The 24,691-nt window shown below is 41.2% G+C and overlaps 3 protein-coding genes and 1 long non-coding RNA gene across 7 annotated transcripts; 3 read left to right on the plus strand and 1 right to left on the minus strand.

Moving 5' to 3' along the window:
- The first annotated feature begins 1,131 nt into the window (after positions 1-1,131).
- On the plus strand, positions 1,132-13,698 carry LOC123984751 (peroxisome proliferator-activated receptor alpha-like). Of its 4 annotated transcripts, none has more exons than XM_046071846.1 (8): positions 1,132-1,292; positions 4,763-4,994; positions 6,743-6,897; positions 8,840-8,978; positions 10,837-11,036; positions 11,122-11,391; positions 11,565-11,808; positions 11,922-13,698. In XM_046071846.1, exons 2-8 carry the CDS (start codon positions 4,811-4,813, stop codon positions 12,164-12,166), a joined length of 1,437 nt encoding a protein of 478 aa, XP_045927802.1. In that variant the 5' UTR covers positions 1,132-1,292; positions 4,763-4,810; the 3' UTR covers positions 12,167-13,698. The 4 variants fall into 4 exon arrangements, with proteins under 4 accessions (XP_045927802.1, XP_045927803.1, XP_045927804.1 ...); XM_046071847.1 differs by having other exon boundaries at positions 1,134-1,292; positions 11,125-11,391; XM_046071848.1 differs by lacking the exon at positions 1,132-1,292 and adding an exon at positions 5,301-5,465 and having other exon boundaries at positions 4,852-4,994.
- On the minus strand, positions 10,307-12,185 carry LOC123984752. Its single transcript, XR_006828518.1, has 3 exons — positions 11,897-12,185; positions 11,553-11,812; positions 10,307-11,430 (listed from the first exon to the last, which is right to left on the minus strand). It is a non-coding gene; the product is annotated as an uncharacterized LOC123984752 (long non-coding RNA).
- A 460-nt stretch (positions 13,699-14,158) lies between the features above and the next one.
- On the plus strand, positions 14,159-16,181 carry cdpf1 (cysteine rich DPF motif domain containing 1). The gene is made up of 3 exons (XM_046072411.1): positions 14,159-14,359; positions 14,595-14,706; positions 15,172-16,181. The coding sequence occupies exons 1-3, from the start codon at positions 14,247-14,249 to the stop codon at positions 15,298-15,300; spliced, it is 354 nt and encodes a 117-aa protein (XP_045928367.1). The 5' UTR covers positions 14,159-14,246; the 3' UTR covers positions 15,301-16,181.
- A 1,538-nt stretch (positions 16,182-17,719) lies between these two features.
- On the plus strand, positions 17,720-20,617 carry cdkn1ba (cyclin-dependent kinase inhibitor 1Ba). The gene is made up of 3 exons (XM_046072410.1): positions 17,720-18,462; positions 18,911-19,075; positions 19,411-20,617. The coding sequence occupies exons 1-2, from the start codon at positions 18,039-18,041 to the stop codon at positions 19,060-19,062; spliced, it is 576 nt and encodes a 191-aa protein (XP_045928366.1). The 5' UTR covers positions 17,720-18,038; the 3' UTR covers positions 19,063-19,075; positions 19,411-20,617.
- Positions 20,618-24,691: the final 4,074 nt, after the last annotated feature.

A 24,691-nucleotide genomic window follows, 5' to 3' on the forward strand; every position in this document is an offset into this window, starting at 1 on the left:
TACAGGGAGAGGCCAGGACCCCACCCTGCCCTAACCAAAGGACACTTTTTATAGATGCACAATGCAGTAACCTAATTTTCAAATATTACACTAATATATGTATTAAAATGTACATTTTTATATGACTTACCACATGAAAACACCTCGAGTAGAGTTTAATTATGAATCACATTCCCTAACATATATGACATATAGTAAGCAGTGGTGGAGGAAGTATTCAGAGCAACACAGCAAGATAAAAATACTCACTTACAAGTAACATCCCTGCATTGAAAATGTCACTTAAGTATTGTTGAAAAAAAATCTAATAAATATCAAAAGTTAAATGGCACATGTGAGTGTTATACTATTCTGTATAATTATTAGATTATTACTACTGATGCATTCACGTGTAGGTGGCATTTTACAGTAGGTTGTCGAGGTATAGCTACTGTTTTACACACTGTAAGGTCATTTAATCTATAAGTGCAATAAAGTGTTAAATAAATGTGTTGTAAAGGAGTACAAAGTTCAACATTCCCCTGTGAAATGTTGTAAAGTAGAGGTATAACATACAATTGATTTACTCAAGTAAAGTGCAAGTGCCTCAATATTAAGTGCAGCACTTGAGAGATTGTTGTTACATTCCACCAAAGTATATGTTTAAAACATCAAAAAATAAAATAAAATACACAAAATGTTCATAATTAGGCTACTAATGTGTAATATTGAGTAGGCAGCCTTGTACTAAATTGTTTGGCATTTCATTTATTAAGTGAGCATTTTTGAAGGCCTAATTATCCTCTAATATATGATGTTCACTCACACTGAGTGATTTACAGTGGCTCGTTTGTAAATTATTTATCAGCAGACACAGAGTGTTGTGTTTACTGACATCCCTGCCTTTTAATTAAGGAGACAACGGAGATGAGAGCACGTCACATCACACGTCCTCATCGACCCGTGACGTCTTGAGCCACCGGGAAGTGATTTCGTCCTGCCAAAAAAAAAATAAAAAAATAAAAAAATACAAGCGGGGCAGTCCCGCGTTCAGATCCCTGCACGTCCATTGGTCGAAAGCATAGGTGTGTCAGGGGGGTGTGTGCGCCATGTCGCCGTCCGTCGCTACGTTACTTCCTGCCGAGGATGAACGGAGCTTTTGACAGCACGCAGGAAGGCGACGCATCAAGTTTTCAGCAGAACAGATCGGTCTCAGTGTGTCGGAGCGTCCCGTGACCAAAACACCTCCTTCTTCTGATCATAGACAGAATCCATCCCGGCACCTGGAAATGCTTCGGATCGCAGCCTCTGAGGTAATTCATACGCTTTATCTCAAAACTGTTATCTCAGTGGGATTATAAACCTTACAGGGCCTGTTGTTGTTTTAAAGAAACTTTACAGCGGAAAGTAATGTTTATCTCGCCTTCAAGACAGCATTTAAGTGAAAAGGGCTTTCTTGGAAGACTAAACTGTTAATCGTACTGCACTGTAGCTGCTGACTTCTGTCTCCTGTTTCTGTATAAAAGCCGAATGCAGCCGATTGTTCTCAGTATCTTGTTTTATGTTGTGAGCCCCACTTCCTGGCTAGTCATGGCTTCACCTGTTGTTGTAATAAACCCCCCCCACACACACACACACAGTGTCAAGGAAAAGCCACTCCAGTCAAATGCAAAGCTAGTTTTATGATGTAGTTTCTCAAACTGGGGAAGTAGGTTTTGGGATTTGCTCTGAGGCAGATTCTTATGGTCTGTGTGTCTCACGGATGACCTTGCTGCAGAGAGGTCAAGATCCTGATCTAGCAGAGGGGACCGCCGAATGGGGTCTTGATCCTGCGTCTGTTGTGTCCTCGCTGTCATCTGCTAACATGCTTTGTTGATTGCAGCTGACAACAGTGCAGCTCCTGTTTCCTCTTCTCCTGTGACCTAAAGATAGAGCCGCTCTGTCTGAAATTATAGTTCCTCTGGGATTTAAAACACAATGTCCTCTGAGGTGATGGGGAAACATGGGGTGGGCCATGGGAAAAAAGTAGTATCAACCCAGTTAAGAGGTTATTGTCGGCCAGTTTTATGTATATCAACACGGAGACCCAACATATTTAAAGAATAAAATAGGTTGAAGTTACAGACAGGTGGGTTCACCAGAAACTTGTGACCGTCAACTAAATAACTTGTTGAGTCTTTTTAAGAGTAAAAGAATGTCAGAGGCAACATAACTTCAGAGCAGATTTTTATCATTCAGTTAGGGCTGCAACTCATTTTCATTTGTGTTGTTTATTATTTAGATTAATCCACTGTTTGGTCTATAAAACGTCAGAAAACAGTGGGAAATGCCCATCACAAAATCATCAAATGTCTTGTTTTGTCTGAACAACAGTCCAAAACCACAAATTATTAAATTCACTGTAATGCAAGACCAAGCAAAGCACTGAATTCTCACATTTGAGAATTGGGGACTATCAAATGTTGCTTGAAATATGACTTCAACGAGTATCAAAAATCAATTTATTAACAAAAAAGTGATTAACTAAACTAAACATTGCAGCTCTACATTCAGTCGCGCCAGAGTGCACAAAACTCAGATCTACTGTGAAAACCTGGTCTGGAAATGGTTTGGCTTGTGTTGAGATCGAATCCTACACATTTTGGATACAACCTGTGTTGGAGATGTTGAAAAGACATCCATGCCCAGAGATAGAAGGGAAAACATGAGCTACTTGCGTTACTTGAGTTTATTGTGTTGCAGAGAATTTGCCAAATGTACCCTTTGATGGAGAAATCTTTGTCGACTGCCAGGACTGAGTTTGTCAGAGGGCAGATGTTATGCACCAAAGCAGCTCGACAGACAAGTTAGACAACAGTTAGTCAACAGCTATCTCAATCTGTGTCTCGACGACACACTCTATATGTTACAGTGAACAATAAACTCCAGGCACAGCCCTATGTCTTTTTACACACACTCACAGATTTCCCCCCACTTGCACAATGTTGGCATAATGTCAGGACCTGTCCCCTGAAATGCTGCAACCCAAAAACTAGATAAACAAGAACAAGCATTCTTTGATCAAACACGTACTCAGTGTCTGGCCTCTGGAGTTGACAGAGTGCAACACTTTCTACCCAGAGAGATAAAGGCAACATTTAACCTAATTGTCACATTCAACCAGCCCTCTTTAACTTCCCACTCTGATCTTACTTAATGTTTCCTCTGTGCTCAGCCTACAGATGTATGCAGCTGTGTAAACTGAGATTTTGCATTGGGATTGCCCCACAGCCAAAAATCTCTCCATGTATTAGATCAGAGATACAGCATGTTAGGGATTCCTGCCTAGATGTAATATACCTTTGTTAGCATTATAACACAGATACAGTTGTGTGTAATAATGTAAGAGCAAATATTTAGGAGACTCCTGTTTTTCTGCCTTTATCTCACACTTAGAGGCTTTACAGGCTGCATGCTTTGTAAAGTTGTCATCTGACAAGCCAGCCAGACTACAGTCTATAGAACAACAGCGGCAAACATCTGCCGCCATGAATTACTGGAAGTTGGAGGGAGCGTTACAGAATATGGCCATGGTGCTGTGATGTTGTGTGATGGCTCAAACAGATGTCCTTTACCCTGCTGTGAGCAGCTGGGAGCTCCACCAAACTCCCTCCCACACATATACTTTAGGAACCATTCTGAGAGGACAGACAGCCAGAGACATAGACAGAAACTGACTTAAAACTGGGTTTCCGTACACTGAAAAGCTATTCATACAATGTAAAACAGCATGTATGATGGTACAGCATCGGTCTATAAATCAGAGCTTTGCAACAAACTGTAGTTTGTGTACTTTTGCTATTCAGGTTGGAAATTAATCTGTGAGTAATGTGCTACTGTTGACTCTATGGGCATGGTTCCCTTTTTTTAACAATCACCTTCACATTATGAACCTTACCTCTGGCATTAGTAGCCTAAGTGTTACACCTATAGTAATAGTTTGTAATGTTTTATCTGAAACATGGGAAACCTACAACCAGGTTAGTTTGTATCCCAAATCCGAGAGCAAAAGGCACAAACAGATAGTGGTGTGCTCAGTGGTAACTCTTGGGATGCACATTCACAAATTCACAAAACAAAACGCTAACAGAAAACTCCTCAAAACAATAAATAAAAACCAGGGAAATAAAGCAGCTCTGAGCTACCCCTATACATGATGTGTTGCGTCTGTAGAAATGTAGTTAATATAACTAATAGTATAATAATATAATAAGTTGCAGCCTTATTGCCCGGTGCATGGGCTCTTCCTCTGTTGACTGATGGTTCCAGTAAACATTAGTTGCCACACAGTATAATTTTCAGCCAGTGGAGCGTTAATGGTCAGGCAAAATCTCAGACAGCTGACAAACGGATATTGTCTCGCAGTATAAATCGTCATATCCGCCCCAACACTAATCCACACTCAAATGCGAGGCTGGCATTTTCAGATTCTTTCACCCCAGAGACCCTTTTCAAACAGTTCCGTTTTCCAACATGACAACAACTAACAAGCCCACAGCCAGAGTTCTGTCTGATCTAACTCCGGGAGGTTTGGAGAAAGTTAAGCTCATATGTTGGTTTGAAATGGGCAGAGACATGACAGGTTTTTGTTTTACTTAAACAAACGAAAAGAAGTTGCACCTGATCTGAAAGCTAACTAGAGTTTTTTTCTTCCGGAGCTCTGGATGTTTTGAAACTCACAACCAATCTAACGGTTGCCTCATTATCACCCACTGTCCTAATTCTCTCTCCCCTTTCATCCCAGTCTGGTGAGTGAGGGGTTGTTCCTCCCAGGTTTGGTTTGAGCTCCACCATGGCAGGAGATCTCTTTAGCCCCCCATCCCCACTGGGGGATTCCCTGCTGGACAGTCCGCTGTGTGGAGACCTGATGGAGGATCTGCGTGACATCTCCAAGACTATAGGAGGTGACACGCTGGGATTTGATTTCCCAGAGTACCAGAGCACAGGCTCGGGGTCTGAGAGCTCCATTGTGCTGGGTGAGTACTCAAATTGTCACAAGATACATGAGGTACATAAAATAACTTATAAGTAAATGAATAAATTGACCACCAGAAGGTCCCTAGCTGCTTTTAAAATTGTACTGAATGTGTCATTCATGAACTCCTGCTGACAGGTGATGTGGAGCATTACAAAAGTGACCTTCTGGATCCACTCTGCCACATGTAAATGCACTGACGGGACCAATGTACAACACTGTGTGTCTGATAACAGCAGATTAGATACAACTCAGTTCCTTTCTCTCTGTGTCTCCTCCATGATGTTGTCTCCAAATTCCTGAGCAGCACTTGAACAAATGGCCAGTGCTGTTTATGGAGACCCATCAACTAAAAGTCCTTAAGTGTGCAGGAGACACTTACCCAGTATACTCAAGCAGACAAAGGCAGTGGCGTGTTTGACAGAAACCATCAGGGTACGAAGTGAAATACAGTTTCTGTCAAGGAAAACAGGTGAATTTATCCTGATCTGTGTAACAGATATCTTGTTTTGCCATCACTGTGATGGTTCATTTGTTAAAGAGTCCAATATCAGGGTTGTTCCAATTATACAGAAATAAATAAATAAATAATCATTTAAATCCACATTATAATGCAGTATGCAAAAATAGAAACGGGAGCTTGTTCTCATTGTTGTAACTAGTTGTTCAATATGTTTTCTTTGTTTTACAGATGTTTGTTGCATGTAGGTATTCCCAGAACTGCTGTTATAGTACATAACCTTTCTTACATTTACCTTCTGCTCACTGGCTTATTTTATCACCCAGTATATATGGTTGAAAGGTCGTTGTTTTTTTCGTACTTGTGAATGACATTCAGCCCTGAAGTCAAAAATAATTAAGAGTATTATTGGGAAGTATACTTACTTGCTTTCATGCCAAGAGTTAGCTGAGAAGATCGGTGCCACTCCTGTATCTGTATGCCCTACAGCAAGCAGCTGGTTAGCTTAGCTTTAACAATGGAATATCTAGCCTGGCTCTGTCCAGCTATACAGCTCACATATTACACCAACATGTAACCTGTTCCTGCTACATGCCTGAAGCTAAGCAGGTGTGGGCTTGGGTAGTACTTAGATGGGTTGCTGCTGGAAGTAGGGTTGGTTGCTCTTATCGCAAAGAGTACGGGGTTCCCTGGTTTCCTGGCAAAATTTCTAATCTGGCTCTCTCCATCTGGCAATCTAATCATCCCCCAGCGTAGTTAGCTCTATGTTTTCCTCCCTGTCCATCTCAAGCTGATGTGTGGTGAGTGTCTGCCATGCATCACCCAAGTGGGAGATACACATTGGTGATTAAAGGTGAGTTTCCCCCCTTCACTCTTAAAGATTCAGCGTGTAAGATTAAAGTTCTCTATCTGCAGAATATGGCCATAAGATTCAATTAGAATTGATGTTTTTGTCACCTTCGACTGAGCTTTTCATATCCAACACGCTACTACCTTTAAGCGCTTTGAGTATCAAGATAAAGCGCAATCTAATGGTAATCCTTTACATATTATATCTCGTTTGTTAAACCTGTTGAAAACATACATGCTAAGCTAAGCTAACTAGCTGCTGGCTGTAGTTACACGAGTCATGAGACATACTGAATGAGTGGTTTCGATCTTCTCATCTTAAAAGTGAATAATGTGAATTCTTTTTTAGTAACATTTTACAATAGGATTGAATTGATTCAAAGCGTAGCCTAGTGAAATCATACGCTGTTGTCTCCTTTCTACTTTGTTGTTGGCTATAGACACCTTGACCCCAGCCTCCAGTCCATCGTCCGGGGTGTGCGGAGCAGCTCCAGGCCCAGAGGAGAGCGTCACTCCCCTCAACCTGGACTGCCGGGTGTGCTCAGACAAGGCTTCAGGCTTCCACTACGGGGTGCATGCGTGTGAGGGCTGCAAGGTATGCATGTACATAGTTGAACAAAGTGAGAAGGGACATAAAGACAGAGCAAATGTTCCCGTGTGCTGCAAAGGTAAATGTTGTCTTTCATGCAACTGTATCAAAGGTGAAAAGACACCACACAAACACACTTGTGTGTATGCACGCGCACAAACACATGCACGCACACCCAAACACATATAAAGCTAGGCATGCAGAGGTGCTTGACTTAGAGGCCAGTGGAAGGTTTCTGAGACACGTAGCCAGATCATGTGAGGTGGGGGACATAGTGGCCTTGGCTGACTCGTCACCTCTCTCCTGCTTGGCACAGAGCCCAACTGAGTGACATTAATACACACACACATGGAGATGCTGCTGGCACAGATACCTGCTGTGTTTGATGCTAAATATTCCCTTTTTACTGGGTCATCTTTGGGATTTAATGATATGAGAAAAAGGCAAATCCATCAGGCCTGAATTAGTCTTGCTCACCAGGACATTTCTGTGCTGAAATTCCTTTTAGATTTTAGGGAGCACAAAAATGTCATTAGAAAACAGTAACAGTGAGATCACTTTGTAGCTGATGCTCAGTGGTCAGTTCCTTGCGCTAAAGGCTCATCCCTGCATTGTTTGTCAAGTCATGTGAGCTTGTCATAGTCTCATACCTCTCTAAACCGATGGCAGGTTGTTGCTGCTAATCTGAGCCGTTGTTTGCTATTTCTGCATGACTTTTTAACTTGTGACCTCGTCCGCTTTAAAGTTTTCTCCCATAAGCCACAGCTGCTCCATCTTGACATTGTGTTTATTTTACACAACAACAGCAACATAATGGCCAAGAAATCAAACAGAGTTGTTTCAGATGCTACTGGTGCGCTCCTTTTTCTGTTTCCTCAATAATCACCCCTTTTTTCCCTGCTGGAGAGAGAGTTTTTTTCACTCCTCTGATCTGGCGCTCCGAGACAGGGAGAAGGCTAACAATGTGCAATTTTTATTTCTCTGTCCAGGTTTTGCAGAATGTCCTGTCAGTTGCAAAATGCACATCTGGGTGTTTTTAGAGTGCTGCCAAACTGGCCATCTCCCTGCAGGGCTCTGGTTTCAGACTCACATCTCATTAATCATAATTAAAACAAAATAATGCTCATCTTTGTTTGCCCTTGCGTCTGACTGCTGCTATTCTAAAGCAGGGACGTAATGACGCTTAACTGTTTGACCCTGCACATGCGAGGGGTGTATTTTGACCTCACTCCTAAAATCTGGCTTGTGATGTGTAGCAGTCACAGTTGACGGTTTCTATGTTGAACAGGCTCTGTCATATAATTTTCAACACCTCGCTTTAAGAGAGCCGCGCTCAGTAGTGGGAATGTGAATGGAATGTGCTGTGAGGCTGTGGTGGTTTAAGTCTGCTGTGATGACGCTATGGCATGTGTATGGGAATTTTAGAGCCGCTAGACACTCAGAGAAGTCCTTCAGTAATGGAAAAGTTATCAATAGGTAGAAGTTAATATGAACAGGTGTGCCACAAATGCCTGAATTGAAACATTTTTTAACACAACTGAAAGCTCACTAAGCCAGAGTGGTTGGGAAGCCAAGAGCATTGTTAAATAAGGCTTAAACATGTGGTCAGACACGGGTTGGGCTGCATGCTTGGGCAGGCTCAGATCTCTTTGCACTGTGAAGTAGTTATTCTCTCTAGTTATTCTCCAACTTGCTGAATGGCAGTCGTTGTTTCTTCATGCAAAATTGATTTCTTCTCTAAAAGTCATCACAGAAGTGTCGCAAGAGTGGGTCATTTTTGACCTGGAAGGCAAGGGGAGTGTGCAGAACATAAAGACACCGATTTTAATGAATGGCTGAAGTAGCAGGAGCATTTCTGTGAGCTTTTTGTGTACTTAAATCAGAATGTTTACGTATGATCTTCAAATGAAGTTGATGGCTATAGTATGTGTCCTTCTTTCTCAACCAGGGTTTCTTCAGGAGGACCATCAGGCTAAAGCTGGAGTATGATAAGTGTGAACGCAACTGCAAAATCCAAAAGAAGAACCGCAACAAATGCCAGTACTGCCGATTCCACAAGTGCCTCTCTGTGGGCATGTCCCATAATGGTAAGGCCTGAAACCTCCAAAAATGTTGAACTTTGCTAACTTAGCTAAATAACAGACACAAGTCCTGAATTACAGAATAATTGTCCAGCAGAGGATAATGGTAAATGTAAACATAAGAGTCATAAAATCAGTAAAATGGACTCACTAACATCAATGACACAGCATTATCTAGCTAAAGCTGACTAACATTAGCTAACATTAGCCACAATAAGCTACTGGTGATACCATACCAAGTTAAGCCGTACCATAAACTGTATAATACATGGACATAGTCTCTGTGACGTCACCCATACGTTTCTGACATAGGGTGTTTCTCAGTGTTTCTCATTCTGCAATTGGAATAGCAGCGAACTTGATGAAGGCAGGTCCCGTTAGCGGGCGGGACCTCACATCTATGAAAACGTCTTAGCAAATTTTCCAATCAGCTGTATCTTGAGAAATCAAGACTCCACAAATTTCGAGTTTAAATGACTGTATTCCCCCATAAAAAAGCTCTTAAAACTGCATTCCGTGACACAATAACAGCAGTATTATAACTTACAGTTGTAGGGCTTCTCCTCCGCCATTGCCGCTTATTGGTGCGAAATGCATTCTGGGATACTTGGCTATCGGAAGTCCAATACAACCAGGCACCATCCGATGCAGGCTCGGCAAAATGGGTGGAGCAAGAACACATCCGGATATTTGACTCTTGAATTGGAACAGTACTTGGGCTGCGACTGATGACTTTTCACAAGTCCACAAAAACACAAGTACAGAAAAGAACGCAGATTGAGAAACAGCTAGACTGGATAAAAGAAGTTCACGTAGTCAACGTGACGTCACCCATTGGTTTGTGGACTGCCATTTTGAAGCCTTGGGTTTGGCAGTTTGGCCACTGACATGTTGGTTTTTGCAACCAGGCACTGGACGTGACCATATTTGGGCAAGACAGTGGTGCTAGCAAGCTTGGTTAGCTAGGTTTCTGAAGAGTGATTGTGAAGCTCAACGTGGGTAGCTCCAGCCGTTGCCATCTTGGCAAATGAAGCATGGTTGCTGTACCCACCTGTCATTTAAAGGAGCCATTCTATTAATTATGTATGTATATTAAAAAATATTAAAATATATATATAAATAAACATGGGGGCTTATGGGGATTGACCGGATTGACTTGCTTTTGGAGCCAGCCCAAACTGCTGAGTCTATTCATTTAAGCAAGAGTGTGTTTTTATGGTTATGAATTCAACTTTTAATACATTTTTGAGAGCAAAATAATCTGTAACACTATCAGTCAAAACAGCTTTGCTTTAAAACATATATTAGCGAGTGCTAAAATCATAATACACTTCTATAGCATTGAAAGAACTTGGATATAGGCAAAAATAAGTAATATAAAACTCTGCTCATAACAGTTGACACACCATAGTATGTGTTCTTTACAACAACAGCAGGGCGTGTCTTTCTGTGATTTGGCTCCAGTTCAACATGTTTTACATTGACTGAGTTTTTAAAGAAAAATGTCCTGCTGGAGCCTGCTTGACATTGAGAAAATACAGGCCCATATACTTTCACATCTGGCCTGTCATCTGCACTGACTGCTGAGGGGTCATTGGGTTTGTTACGATGGCCTCCCACTGCAGGCAGAACAGTGTTAGAAACCTGAGAGGAAGACGACACGCTGTCCTCAGAAGAGAGGAAATAGAACAGAGCGCACCAGATTGTGGGTGGATATTTGTGTGTGTCTGCACACATGCATGTTTGCTGTAGCAGGATATGTCTGATGTCTCTGTAGTTTTACTGTAAAGTAAAACACCTAGCGAGAGTCTCACCTTTGAGAGTCTTTTAGCTGTTTCTAATGATTTATGTTTTTATGCACAAGCCATCCGGTTTGGTCGGATGCCTCAGGCGGAGAAGCTAAAGCTAAAGGCAGAAAGCAAGATGGTGGAGAAAGAGGTGGCAAGTCCAATGCTGGCGGACCACAAGATTCTGGTCAGGCAGATCCACGAAGCCTACATGAAGAACTTTAACATGAACAAGGCGAAAGCTCGGCTCATACTCACCGGAAAGACCAGCACGCCGGTAAAGGATAAAAAGAAGCTAAAGTTAATATTCTTTATTCTGTCTCCTCAACTACCAACATCCTCTCCCTCACCTGTTTTCCTAGCAGCCTTTCATCATTCACGACATGGAGACGTTCCAGCTGGCAGAGAGGACGTTAGCGGTCCATATGGTAAAGGGTGACTATGCAGAACCCGAGAGTGTCCCTCAAGCTGGGGAGGTTGTTCCTGCTGTGGGGTGTGGGGAGCTCCAGCAGAGGGAGGCCGAAGCCAGGCTCTTCCACTGCTGCCAGAGTACCTCAGTGGAGACGGTCACAGAGTTGACGGAGTTCGCCAAGGCGGTGCCAGGTTTCCAGAGCCTGGATCTGAATGATCAGGTGTGTTAAGGGATGCTGCATCTGTCATTTGCCTTTCTTCTGGAGAAGAAAGATTTTACTTAACTTGAATGAAAAAGGAGCTGTTTCTTTTGTAATTTTATGTGAAAAAGGAGTTAGAGACACAAAAAACACACATCTGAGTGATGCTGTGGCCTTCTCACCTGCCCGTTTAGGTGACTCTCTTGAAGTACGGCGTTTACGAAGCCCTCTTCACACTCCTGGCCTCCTGCATGAACAAAGACGGCCTCCTGGTGGCACGTGGTGGAGGCTTCATCACCAGAGAGTTCCTCAAGAGCCTCCGGCGGCCATTTAGTGATATGATGGAGCCCAAATTCCAGTTTGCCACACGCTTCAACTCCCTGGAGCTGGATGACACTGACCTGGCGCTTTTTGTGGCTACTATTATCTGCTGCGGAGGTAACTGACATTGTTTGGAAAATTATATTTAATTATATTTAAAAGAGGGAAAACTGTAAAGAAATGGAATCCTCCTTCTTCTTTCTACCTCTATCTGATCCCTTCCCCACCAGATCGCCCAGGCCTGGTCAACATGCCTCTGGTCGAGCAGCTGCAAGAAAGCATTGTTCAGGCACTACGGCTCCACCTGCTGGCCAACCACCCCGACAACAACTTCCTCTTCCCCAGACTGCTGCAGAAACTGGCCGACCTCCGGGAGCTGGTCACCGAGCATGCGCAGTTGGTGCAGGAAATCAAGACAACAGAGGACACATCACTGCACCCGCTCCTGCAAGAGATATACAGGGACATGTACTGACAAGATAGCACATGGTCATGAACAGGGACATGTATTAAAATATTAATGTAAGCCACTGAAAACCAGGTGTACATAAATATTACTAATATATACTATTCATGCATATCAATGTACTGTAAGTAGCGTACTGTGCAGCTTCTATGGATGCACGCTGCTGTGATCTGCAGAGGCTGCACTGACCATGTGACTTAAAACTTTCTACCAGCAATGAAATTCTTTTTGGGGGGGAAAGGCAGCTCTTGTAGGTGGCGTGACTGCTTCCATGAAAGGGGAACAAAGTGGAGAACAAACCTTTTGATCTTTTAATTATTATTTTAAATGCATCAATTTGAACTTCGAGCACCCAGTTGCTATGGGTTGGGTCTTAGATGCCAGCTTTTCTTCCGTGGACACAAGAACTGAACAAAAGCTGAATAAGGAGTAGGCTATGCAAATTTGCATAGTATGTAAAATGGGTGCACACATATTAGAGATACCTGGACATGACTGCTGCTGCATGCACTGATGCGAAATGTTAATTTTGCCTGTGAACAAGATAAGTTATAACATTTTGAATCTTTGAGTCAACTGAAGTGTTGGTTGTGCAAAAGGCCCTACAACTAAATGCCAGACATATTGCTAATATTTTGGATATTTAGTGTATATATGATGTGTTAATTTAAAAGACATTTGGGTTTGGGTCATATCATTGTCATGTCATTTTATCGTGTACCAGTGCCTTATTGAAATCAGCCAAATCTCCCTTGACCATTGTGAGATTAGGTGTTAAAGAACCACCTGCATCTGTATTCACCAAGTGCCATAACGAGCTCACGTTTCCTCTACTTTGGCCACATCTCCTACCTTTAGCACATAACAAATACATAGAGTAGCTTTTCTGAAAATGGGATGGATGTATAACTATTTAGTGTTGGACCAGAGAATGTTCTCACATTGTATTAAATCATAAATCATGCACAATAGTGCATTTTAAGCAGGCAATGAACGAAAAGGAGACATCATCTCTGTGTTATGTATTTACTGAGTGGTTCTTCCACCTTCACCGTGAAGCACTTTCAGTGTCTAAGATAAAGTGCTATATAAATGTAATCCATTATTATTATTATTATTATTATTATTATAATAAAGACCAACGCAACGTGATAGCTTACCTAACAGATTTTTTTTAAAAGATCAGTGTTACAAAATATTTCCTACAAAAAAACAGTCTGGGCCAGTACTTAATATTTTGACCACAAACACAATAATCTGGTTTATGTTTTATTTTGTACATATAACAAGGATGTAGTAAAATTTATGTGTGTATCTGCAGACAGCAAAACAGGCCTCCGAAAGAGGAGGTAATTGACTCATTTGCTGTACTGATACTTCACTTCCTAATGTAGCATTGAAACATTGTTTCTTGTCATAATGAAACAGTTTATAGTTTTTATCGTGTACAGGGCAGTGTACAATAAAAATGCATTCACTGTTTCAATAACATGAATGAGTGTCATGTGGTAGCCTAAAATAAACCAATATATTTAACAGTTTGATTTGTAATGGCCTGACTTATTTACCTGCCTAATGGTGCCATTATTAAACATCCATCTGATTCAGTCTCCACTCTTTACATGAATTAGCTAATAGGCCTTTTCACTGCATGTATTATGAGTTGTCATAGCAGGAAAGGCACAGGTGGAACTAATAATGTTAATGATAGCTTTGTTCTATTTAAGAGTCCCCGTAAGCCATTAATGTTATTAATTACATCTGTGCTTTCCCTTCAATTACAGGTTACTGTAAAATCTGAGTTTGGTGGTTTATTTACTATGAAGAGTTGACTAATCATTTATCCATAAATATTCAAAAGATAAAGCTATGGAAGCTAGAATCTCTCTATATTTTTGTTAGTGCCATTTGTAATTAAATAATAATTTTAAATTGTAGCCTATTAATTTATTACAGCCTGCTCTACACACAGTTTATCGTTGTACTCCCCCAGTCCAGTAGGTGGCGGTAAAACTTCATGAAACAAGATGGCTGCACCAACATGAAAACCAGGAACTAGCTAACTCTGTCTGCTCCTCTGTTCTGAACGATGGAGCGCACCACAAGTGAATCCCCTCAAAAAACATTTACCTGCCACTTGTGTGGGTTGAGTAGCCCTTTTACATACCACGGCCAGAAACCACCAAACACCAGAGCCATTGTGTAAGTGAACATTAAGCAAAAGGCTCCTTTTAGTGTTCGGGAGCTAGCTATGCTAAAGCTAATTTTGTTAGCTGCTACGCCAACGTCTAACGTTGGATACACAGCGATTTGTGCGTTGCATTTATAGCATTGACTGCCTTGAAATACATTTATGGTATGTCTCTGTGAACGACATGTTCCTAAAGTAACTTATAATTCAGCTTAATTTTATGCCTACATTTCTGTCGTGCATCAGGTTGCTTGAGGAGTGTTTTGTGACCAGGGACCCCTTCAGTCCGGACAAGGAAAAGTTTCTTGTTTTGGGCTCTAACTGTAGCCTGTGCAACACGTGTGTCTGTGTTGGATCGGTAAGATGTCCTCAACTTGAATTGCTACAGTCTTTTTGCCACAGACTAAATATGTCATCATGTAATTCAGTTTATCAAGTGATTAATGTTGGCATGCTCTTCCAGGGACAAATGACATCAGATCAGCAGATACTCTGTGTGTGTGTGTGTGTGTGTGTGTCTAAAGGCAACTGTGAAATAATTTTTGGAACAGAGAAAAGAAATCATTTGAAAACCAAGCTGTGCTCCTGGGACAGTTTTCCACTTGGCATAAATTGACTTTGTAGATCACTGTGCATCTGTGGTTTTGATGTTTTCCTCAGATGACTTTGTAAACATGTGGCACATCTATATGATTGAAATTTAATTAATCAGGTTTCACAAATAAATAGTGTTGAAAACTAAAAGTCAGTGTGAGTTAGGCATGTCCAGTGCTTATGTGAAACTGGAGCCTTGACGCTGGACTCTTGCTGTCTCTTTTGTCAGGACTGCAGTATTTTCTACACCAAGAGGTTCTGCATGCGGTGTGTGAACAAGCACTTGGACCAGTTCCCCCATCAGATTCAGGCCGAGCTGGCCAAGAAGAAGCAGAGCTCCAAGGCTGCTGTCTCATGACATTGGAAAAGAGGTCCATAACCTGCTCAATGATAGAAGACAAATGGTTGAATGCTTATATAAAGAGTCCCAGATGTGTCAGATTTATCAAACCCATACAGGACCAAACTGCAAAAACACCGTACCAAAAAGTCAAAACATCCTGTAATTTATTAGCATAGCTCTCGCTTATTATTAGTTTGGTGGAAAATGAACACCACGCATCAGAAAAATACTGGTTCATGTTTGTGGCCAGCAATGTTAGGCTGCTGTATTAGCCTACGGGGTGTTATTTGTTTGTCGTTTATTTGCTGAGTTGTATAGAAGGAAGCAACGGGTGTGACTAGAGTTGCCGGATCTCCTGTTGTGGTTGCAAGCTCAGGATCGGACCCGCTGGTTTGCAGCAGTTAAAAATGGCTACATTTTCAAATTTTTATTGACGGGAACACATTTCCTCATAAATATGGAGGAAGAGCATTAAACTTACTGCTAATATCTGTTTTTCCCGCCCAATTCAGCAACAATTCTCAACAATATTATTATAATTGTGTGTCTCAAATGAAGATGTGGAATTAATAAGATTTCTCAAGCCCAGTTTCTGGAAAGATTGATAAGATACATATACAATTTGTCTTTGATGAATTGTGCAATGCTTTATTACTCATTTTTATGAGAAAACACATTTTATTACTTTTCAGTGACAGATTGTAACTAACATTTATATGAGTAATTCTCTAACTGCAGACACATGTTTGTGTTGACGCTGACACCTGCTTTTTAAGAGTGCATCATTGTTCTCTGTCATTTCTGTCTCCATGGTCAGAGGGATCGATGTTGACTTCTGTGGAGTCCAACACTTTTTGCCTGTGTTATCTTAAACTATAAACAGATACATACTATGACCTTCCTCTTGTTTTGTGGCTCTTTAATCGTGGATCACAGTTGTGTAAACATTAATTTTACTGACAGAATCTGCAACAGTTGAATCATCCCACTAAGTTACATTTATCTGTGTCTTTCTCTGAAGCTAGGAGAATGAGCCCTAATATTTCCAACTGAAAACCCAAAAAAACCCATTGGTTATGCATGTCTGACCCAAACAAAATGTTATTTTGCCTTGTTTCTCAGTTGCCTGTCCAATCAGTTGTATCAAAATCTGTTTTTATTTCTGTACAACACGGTGTACAGTTTGCAGCAGCATAAATGCATTATGGATTAAGTCTGATCCCGGCGATAACATGGATTTAACAGATGGCCTCGTTGTATTCATCACGAGATGTTTGACTCTTTTCAAATGGTTAATTGAAACAGCATGGCCTTAAAGGCAGGCCCAGTGATTTTACTGGCAAATTCTGTGGAGGAATGCAAAGCAACACTCGCTGTAGAGTTTTAGTTGGGACATTGTGAACTGTACACCAGCAGTGCATAGCCGATGCATTCACTCAGTAACTACAGGATTCTTCTGCAGCTCAGGGATGTCCAGGAGATAAATTTGATAACTTAAGTCTTGACATGAACAACAATTCAATTCTTAAGTCAGGAATTTTCAGGATACAAACTTACTACAGTACTTCCCAGAGGGAAATGGTGGTAAATTTCAAGGTCTATTTTTTTTTTTCCCTTTTCAAAGCTGCACCACTTTCTGTTTCCTTGGTGTTTAAATTCTAAGCACACACAAGCAATTACAACCAGTGAAGCACACAAACCACCCCTGTGGCACCAGTGGCAAAGTCTGACAGCGATAGGCAGCGTGCCAACGATGACGGAAGGCTTTCAGCTTCAGAGCTGATGTCATTGTATGCCAGGAGGCACGTTTGTGGCTTCTTTTTTGGGTTTTCCTGCAAAAAAACCCCTCATTTTAGAGGTCTCATTGTCCTTCAGTAACCTCGAGGCTGTAACTGAATGGATTTACACTGATTGAATCAAGTGTGCCTGAGCATTTTATGTGACACCAAATCAGATCAAGTAGTGATATGTGTCAGCACTCTTACTATCATTTGATGATTGATGATTTTTATCACCAGCCTGGAGCCAAACCACAGAGACAAGTGCTCCTGCTGTGAGATAAATCTCTCTCCAATGTTGTTTTCTTATCAGGTTTTAGCCTACACCTAGCACCTTTATACCGGGGGCATCTTAACTGTGAGTAAACACAGCGACACTTAATAATATTAAATGATATATTTGACCTTAAGGTGTTCAGTTAAATATCTAACTTGATAAATGGAGTTAGGGCTGTGATAAAACAGGTGCTAATGGAAAGACTCACGCACTCCTCTATAACCACAGCGTCCCTTTCTTTTGCTCCTTCTCACGTATTTAAGTAATCAAACAGATTAATTAGGCCATATTCATGTGCGGAGTTAATCCAATGCTGCCCTGTGTTGTTGCCCCGGTTCGACTTTAAGAGCTCTATGGGCGGTCCTAGTGCGCAGACCAATGAATCGCGTTCTCTGTTTAAATAGTCTTGATGTCAACTTTTCTTCTTCAGTCACAGCTCCCTCTAACGCCATGTTGGCTGTTATGACTTGACTTGTTGTTTTCATCTGCCTTACTACGGACTTGACAGGAGTGGCTTTCTTAAACCCCCCCTGCCTTTGGAGAGGTTTTATTCCATTTTAGCGCGTACGCGTTTTGGATGATACGCGCGGAGTATGCATGCGTCATCCCCGCGACTTTGCATTTGAAAGGAATATTACTTGGAAATAGACGTTTGAAGGGCTTTGGTTTTTGTTTGTGTATGTTTTTTCCCTTGTCATATGTGCAACAAAATGTCAGATGTTCGCCTTTCTAATGCGAGCCCGACAGTGGAGAGGGTGGACGCGCGGCAGCCAGACAACATCAGACTTCCGGTCCGCAGAAACCTTTTTGGGAGACGGGACCCTGAGGAGACACGGAGGGATTTCGCGGCTTCGCTGCAGGAAGACGTGCAGGCTTTTATGGATGAGTACAATTTCGATCCCGTCGACGGAAGACCGCTCACTCCGCGCAACTACGATTGGCAGGAGGACAGCAACGCACCGGAGTTTTACCTCCGGCAGCCTCACGGGATCCAGCGGCCCCAGCGAGACGACGATGTGCCCGGCGAGAATACCCGGCAGGATGGCGAGGGGAGCAGCGGAAGGCAGTCGGTTCGCCAACCAGGCAGGCACGGTTCGAGAAAAAGACGTTCAGGAGCTTCAGGTGACTTAAATTGGGCTAACTTACTAAGGGTGTCACGCATGTTTATTTCACTGTGCCGTGCGTCTCTGCGGTGCCACTGTGCCGCAATGCAGAGGCGCGAAGCAACAGTTTTGTCCGGGGTTCAACCGTAGGCTACAAACAGATGTGTCGAAACACCGAGGGGGACCAACTCAGAATGCCTATACAGATGTAAAAGTCCTTTGATCTCTTGTTATAAGTGAGAGTAACAGTGTAACGCACACTTTCTTCTAAAGGGGACTACACTGTAGTTTGCACGTTTTCACAATTCGGGCTATTCTTGGTAGTGACATTTCTCAGCAATCTGCCGAGGATGTCAGGTGCCCCCTTTTTTTTCTTTCTTTCTTTTTTTAAGTTGACGTGCAGCTCTACACAACAACACCCTGACAACTTTTTCGCGTGCTTTTTCTTTTCTTTTTGTTGTTGTCAGGTCCCTGCTCCAGCGAGTGTCAGAGTAAAAGGTCGCGTACAGACGGAGGTGATGATGGTGATGAAGACGAGTCGGACGGTGCAGCGAGTCAGGCGCTAAAAGCCGCGGAGGAGAGACCGAGCAGGCCGGAGAACAGCGCGGAGGTCCAGTGAAAAACAGTGCCAGGTTAGAATGATCCTCTCATTAATTCACTGTTATTAACTGATACGGATAATAACATATGGGCTTCCACTGTGAAAAATAGCCTACTATAGGCGTTCAACAGAGTTTCCTGCTTACTTTCCTTACTTGTTTATCACCAGCATCAGTAATGCTTTAATGACAGCTGTAAACACACATTTATTTCCTGCATGCGGCACTTACACGTCATCAGCCTTTTAAAACTTGCACTCTTTCTTTATTTTCAACCCTCTGCGTGTGTGCGTGACGGAGATCAAGCATGAGCAACTGCTTTTTCAATTGCACCATTCAACAGCCTGTTTCCTCTTTATGTCCCACAGACCGAGGAGACCTGTTGCTGGTGGAATACTGTAGCCTTTCTCATCACCTGACAGATGAGGGAGAAAATATAAAAGCGGCCTTTTCCTAAAGAAGGGAGGAGGAGAGGCTGCACAAGCACTGAATATGTACACTATCAAGTTTTGGCACTCATTTCAATTAAATAGCCTCAGAAGCAGCAGACAATGTAGCAGTGTGCAAATGGATTTTTGCTCATTTTATTTTATATACTACCTATATTTCAGATGTAGCACATAAAAAAAAGCATATTTTGCTTTTCATAACTTTTGTTAAATGTATTTGAATAAGTGTGAATTCGACTCGGGGAGTTGCAGTGCAATTTCCAACAGAGAAATATTATTTTAGTTGTCATATTGTATAATTTTTCAGGTAATTGATGTAAGTTAAAAATGCAGATTTCTAAAAGTCAGGGTTTTATGGAAACAAAATGTCTTCTTTTTCTATGGCTTTATTTGTCCCAGTGTTATATATCTTGTGTTTGAAGGCCCAGATGGCCAAACTGTAAGTTGAGGGTCCATCTAACTGGGAACAGCCAGGACAGATAAAGTTTACATGCAAATAATGTCTTCTTGTTTCCCATTTTAATAACATCCTTTAAAAAAAAACCAACAACAACTCTTTTTTGCCAAAGTTTGTGCCTTTTGCTCTGGGGGGAGGGGTGGGAGGGGGAGGGTGGCTAAACTGCTGAGCAATATCCAACCAAATTTTAACAGTATTTGCTAATAACCCTAAGAATTAGCTGTTATTTTTAAATTAGGTGAGTTAATATTTTAGTGGTTTTTAGGTCACATGTCCTGCCCCTTGTAATAAGTGGCGTAGTCCAGGTTAACAGATAAAATATGTTAAAATCCCTGGGCTACTTATGCAAATATGTGAATCAAAGATTTGTCTTTGTCGTGTGGAATTCATGTGGAACATGTAATTGCACTATTGTTAATTTCTCATTTTTTATGGCAGAAAAACAAAGTGACACTGCCTCATTTGGTGTAAAACTTTGAAGTGTACCTGTGTGCCTTTTTATTTTTATTTTTTTGAAAAACACTGAAAAAATTATAGTAACTTATTTATGTTAAACTTTTTGTTGTGGGTGTATGTATAGCTTCCCAAAGTGAAATTTTTTGTAAATATATATTTTCATTATTGTTTTTAAGATAAATAAACTGTTGCAAAACTGAGCCTAATAATCGATTTTATATCCTGTGCATTTTGTATATTTTCTTCAATCTGCAATTTGATTGATTAAAAAGCAGTGCTCCTGTAATTAATGCATGTGCTCACTATTTTGATTGCAGTGCACACAACCACCCCACCCTTAACATACACAGTTTAAGTTTAAAATGATCCGCCCATGTAAACTGGCGGACTGATCATAGTGATTAAAAAGACCAAATGGAGATTCAACCATGTTATTAAAGAGGTTTAATGGGTTCTTATTCTTTTGTCTGAGGAATGACAGTAGCGACAGGATCAGCTTATTTTTGTAGTAACCTGACTTCCAAAGCAAAAATAGTCCCATAATTTACTAATAGCAACTCTATTTCCTATGGAGTAATATTTGATACAATACAGATATATAATGTGTGTTGTTGGACTAAAATCCATTACACTCAGTCCATCTAAAGTGCACATACATAGTGCAGACTGTGACTGTGCTGGATCGTCTCAGCCCAGCTCTGTCTCTAAAGTTGAAAACAACAAGGGTAGGTCTTGAGGAAAAGAGGGAGGGGGGGGGGGGGGGTTAGTTATTGGCTTTGCCTGGCTCCAATCACAGCAGAGAGAGGAAAAGCAGACCACTTAGGAGCCAGCCAGTCAGAGAGCTGTGGGAGGGAGCTCGGGACAGCACAGGCTGTTCTTTTCATAAAACACACACCACCCAATTAGTTTCATTGGCTACCTCTTTCCTGTTGATACCAGCCTGTAGGAGTCAAATACAGAGTGAGTGAGAGAGAGAACTATTCCTATAATATCTCATACTGGCTGTGATGGCGTCTGCAGTAATTACTAGTGAGCTCATGGCCTTTATGCAAACTTTCAGAGAGGACTGTAACACTGAACACATTGGTGTTCTCTTTTTTGACAGTACACATTTGTTACTTTTGAACACATGTCAGATGACAGCATTATGTTAAAATGTATCAGCATTAAAACAGTGCTGTCTTGGAACGTAGTGCAAATAGGCTATGTGTTGTCATAAAGAAAATAATTTCTGTAACTTCCACTTTGAGGAAGTTTTCAGTTTGTTTGTTTGTGTGTCTAAACTTAGTTGCGTGTCTTTGATCAGTCGAATTTGGTGGAAACAAATCATTAGTTTTTTGTGCTGAGCTGGAAACAATAGCGCTACCTTGTGGCATTTTATAAAGGACTTGACATTTGAGCTTAACTGATGTGGGAAAAGAATTGGTTGAAGAAGAATAGGCCTACAATATCAGTATACACCAACTAAACATTTTAATATTTAATTCAACATTCTTCTAATGTGTTGCATAACACGTAGATGAACAGAACAAAATGTGGATTTGTAATGAAAGGCATGGCCTTTATTTGGCATAAACATAATTCCTGAATCCAATTTTGTAGTTATCACCAAATTTAGATAATTTATGCTCACACCAACTGTCGGAGCCTTTGTTCACAGCAGCATCATACACATACAGGGAAATCTGGTACTTACCAGCATGTGTGTTATTCTCATATTTTTGTTCGTCAAGTAAACACAAAAGTAGTCCCCTGGGAATTCCTGTTGCTATTGTAGTGAGCTGCTTAAAATAGCGGCTTTGAGATATTTATTTGGTAAAATATAATGTTATTTAGGTTGCACTAATAGTAAAATTAATTTACTTGATGGAGATGTAAAGCAGAGGTGCATTACTGGTACATAACGTATACTCATTTTTGGATATCCTATGTACAGCTTTTACAGAAATACACAAAGTGCAACTTTACTTTAGCATAAATTAATAATTTGCAATTAGAGTGTGCTATGGTATGTCCAATGTATGCTGATGATATTGTAATGTATGCATGTAGTAGAACTGAAACTGAAAAAGTTGTTGATTAACTCACAGATAACACTTTTTATTGTTGGCTGATTCGCTGTTGTCTGAAACACCAGGGTTTGTCTTTGTTTTTATTAAAACTAACCGTTTGGCTAACTCTACATTTCCAGTATGCACACTGACCCTATAAACAAAATAAAACAAAAAAGTAAATGGAAAAGCCTCCAAATGCATTTCCAGTCAGGGTTCATGCATAGAGAATGCATGTAGAGTACATTAAATTAGCAAATTACAACCCTCTCTTGTCTTGTTAAATCACGCCTTTCACTTAAGGGAAAGACTTTTATGTTTAAGTGAGTCATGACATTGAGCTGATGTTTGTTGTAACTGACAATGAGTTCTTCTCATTGAAATGTCAATTTCCTCTTCTTTTTCTCAGGTTTCCAGCTACAGTATAATGAAAATAATACATGAAGCAGTAGCAGTTTCAGAAAGTCAAAACCGCTCAGAATGATCTCCAATATAGGCAAATGGTAAAACGTTATTTTGTTTGGTAGCACCAGCGTATGTTTTTGATAAATTATCTTTCTGAATCCCGCACCATGGCAGAACATCATGTGACCATGCGGTCCAGCTTCTCAGATTAGGATCTGGCTGTTTGGGCCTGATGGGGCCCAGAACTTTCAGGTGGTTACAATTACACTGTCTTGATTGGTGTCCATGTAAAGGCAAATATTGGTCAACAGTCCCAATTAAACTGAATGTCAGAATCAGAGTGCTGGTGGCCAGGGGGGATACGTTATCATTTATCATTTAAATTTGGCATCATCATATGACTCATCTTCAACCTGGGCAGAGGTCTAATTAGCTAGCACTCAAATCACTTGTGTGAATGTGCAGTCTTTAAAAAGTGACGCCATTTCAGAGAGAACAAAAATAACTGAGAAATTTTTCGAATCCAATAGAAGAGAAAGAGGTTAACCTTTGACCTCGAGGTGGTGCAGGAAGCAAGGCAGTAGCTCTTACAGTACGCCATGATGCAGATATGACATCACCAAGTTAAAAGATTTCAGAGAACTGTGCCAGGCATGACCACAAAACTAGGGCCTATAGAGGGTGTGACTGTCTCCCCAGAGTAACCTTTTTTCTTTATTATACTCTAGCTTGGTGAGACACCTATAGCGCACAAAGACACAGCCTCACATTGACTTTTACCAGTCTCTCCTACATTACAAGAAGTATTAATAAGTTTAACCCATCTGTGTACACACACAGGTTCAGGTTGAGCCATCCTGAGTTTGCTTCCAAGTCAGGAAAACACTTCCATATTTCCAGCATTAAATTCGCAGGCCCCTAATTGTTGCTGCAGATAACGAGAGGAGAAATTGGTCATAAAAGTCTGACATCTTGGAGCTGACACTACGGATAGATATTCAGCAGAGGGCCTACAAAGTATGAGATCATAACTTGGCAAACTCTGCAGGGGGGTGGTGGTGAAAGGAGAGTGTTTTTTTTTACGAATGTCTTGTTATATTCTGGAAATACAACTTCCCCATCTGTTTCATGTTGTTATTAATTTGTCTGATTTTTTTTATTTTTTTACTTAATTTAAATTTTTTTACAAGGGCAGGGCTGCTTTATTTTTCCGCTTCACTTTGCCTCATGGTCATGTGCTCCTGGCAGCGGTGAGACTGGGAGAGATGAAGTGGAGATAGTTAGGAGGAAAGAAAAAAAAGAAGGAAAGAGGCAGAGAAGGATCGAGTTAAAGGAAGGAAAGAGAAGACTGGCTTTTTGGCTGTGCCTTGCTGCAGCCTGGCCAAATCACGTCCAGTGCAGGATGTAAACAAACTAATCTGCCAATGTGAAGTTTTTACACATTTTGGTTTCTCTCTGGACTGTGTGACTCATGCAGCCTGGCTGTGTGGCCTCTGAGGCTGGCTGGCTGGCCTGCTGCTACAGTGCTGGTGTGTTTAGTTTGCCTTGCAGCAGGGGTCACCAAGATGGTGCAGGCCTGCTATGTTCTCCACTAGAACATACAAACGCCCTTTGATAAAAGTGGATAAAGGCAAATAACTTCTGCCTTTTGAAAAATAAAAGTACTGTGAATTTTCTGTGGAGACTGGCAATGTTTAGCTTTACAATTAAGCTCAAAACTTAAACGTAAACTTATAATCCTGAAGTGTTCTGTTTTGGTTCATTTGGCGACACTTGTAGTTAGTTGTGGTAACAGCAGTAAGTGCGGTTTAATACAACAGCAAACACTCTT

The sequence above is a fragment of the Micropterus dolomieu genome, linkage group LG16 (genome assembly GCF_021292245.1).
Source record: "Micropterus dolomieu isolate WLL.071019.BEF.003 ecotype Adirondacks linkage group LG16, ASM2129224v1, whole genome shotgun sequence".
NCBI classification, from domain to species: domain Eukaryota; kingdom Metazoa; phylum Chordata; class Actinopteri; order Centrarchiformes; family Centrarchidae; genus Micropterus; species Micropterus dolomieu.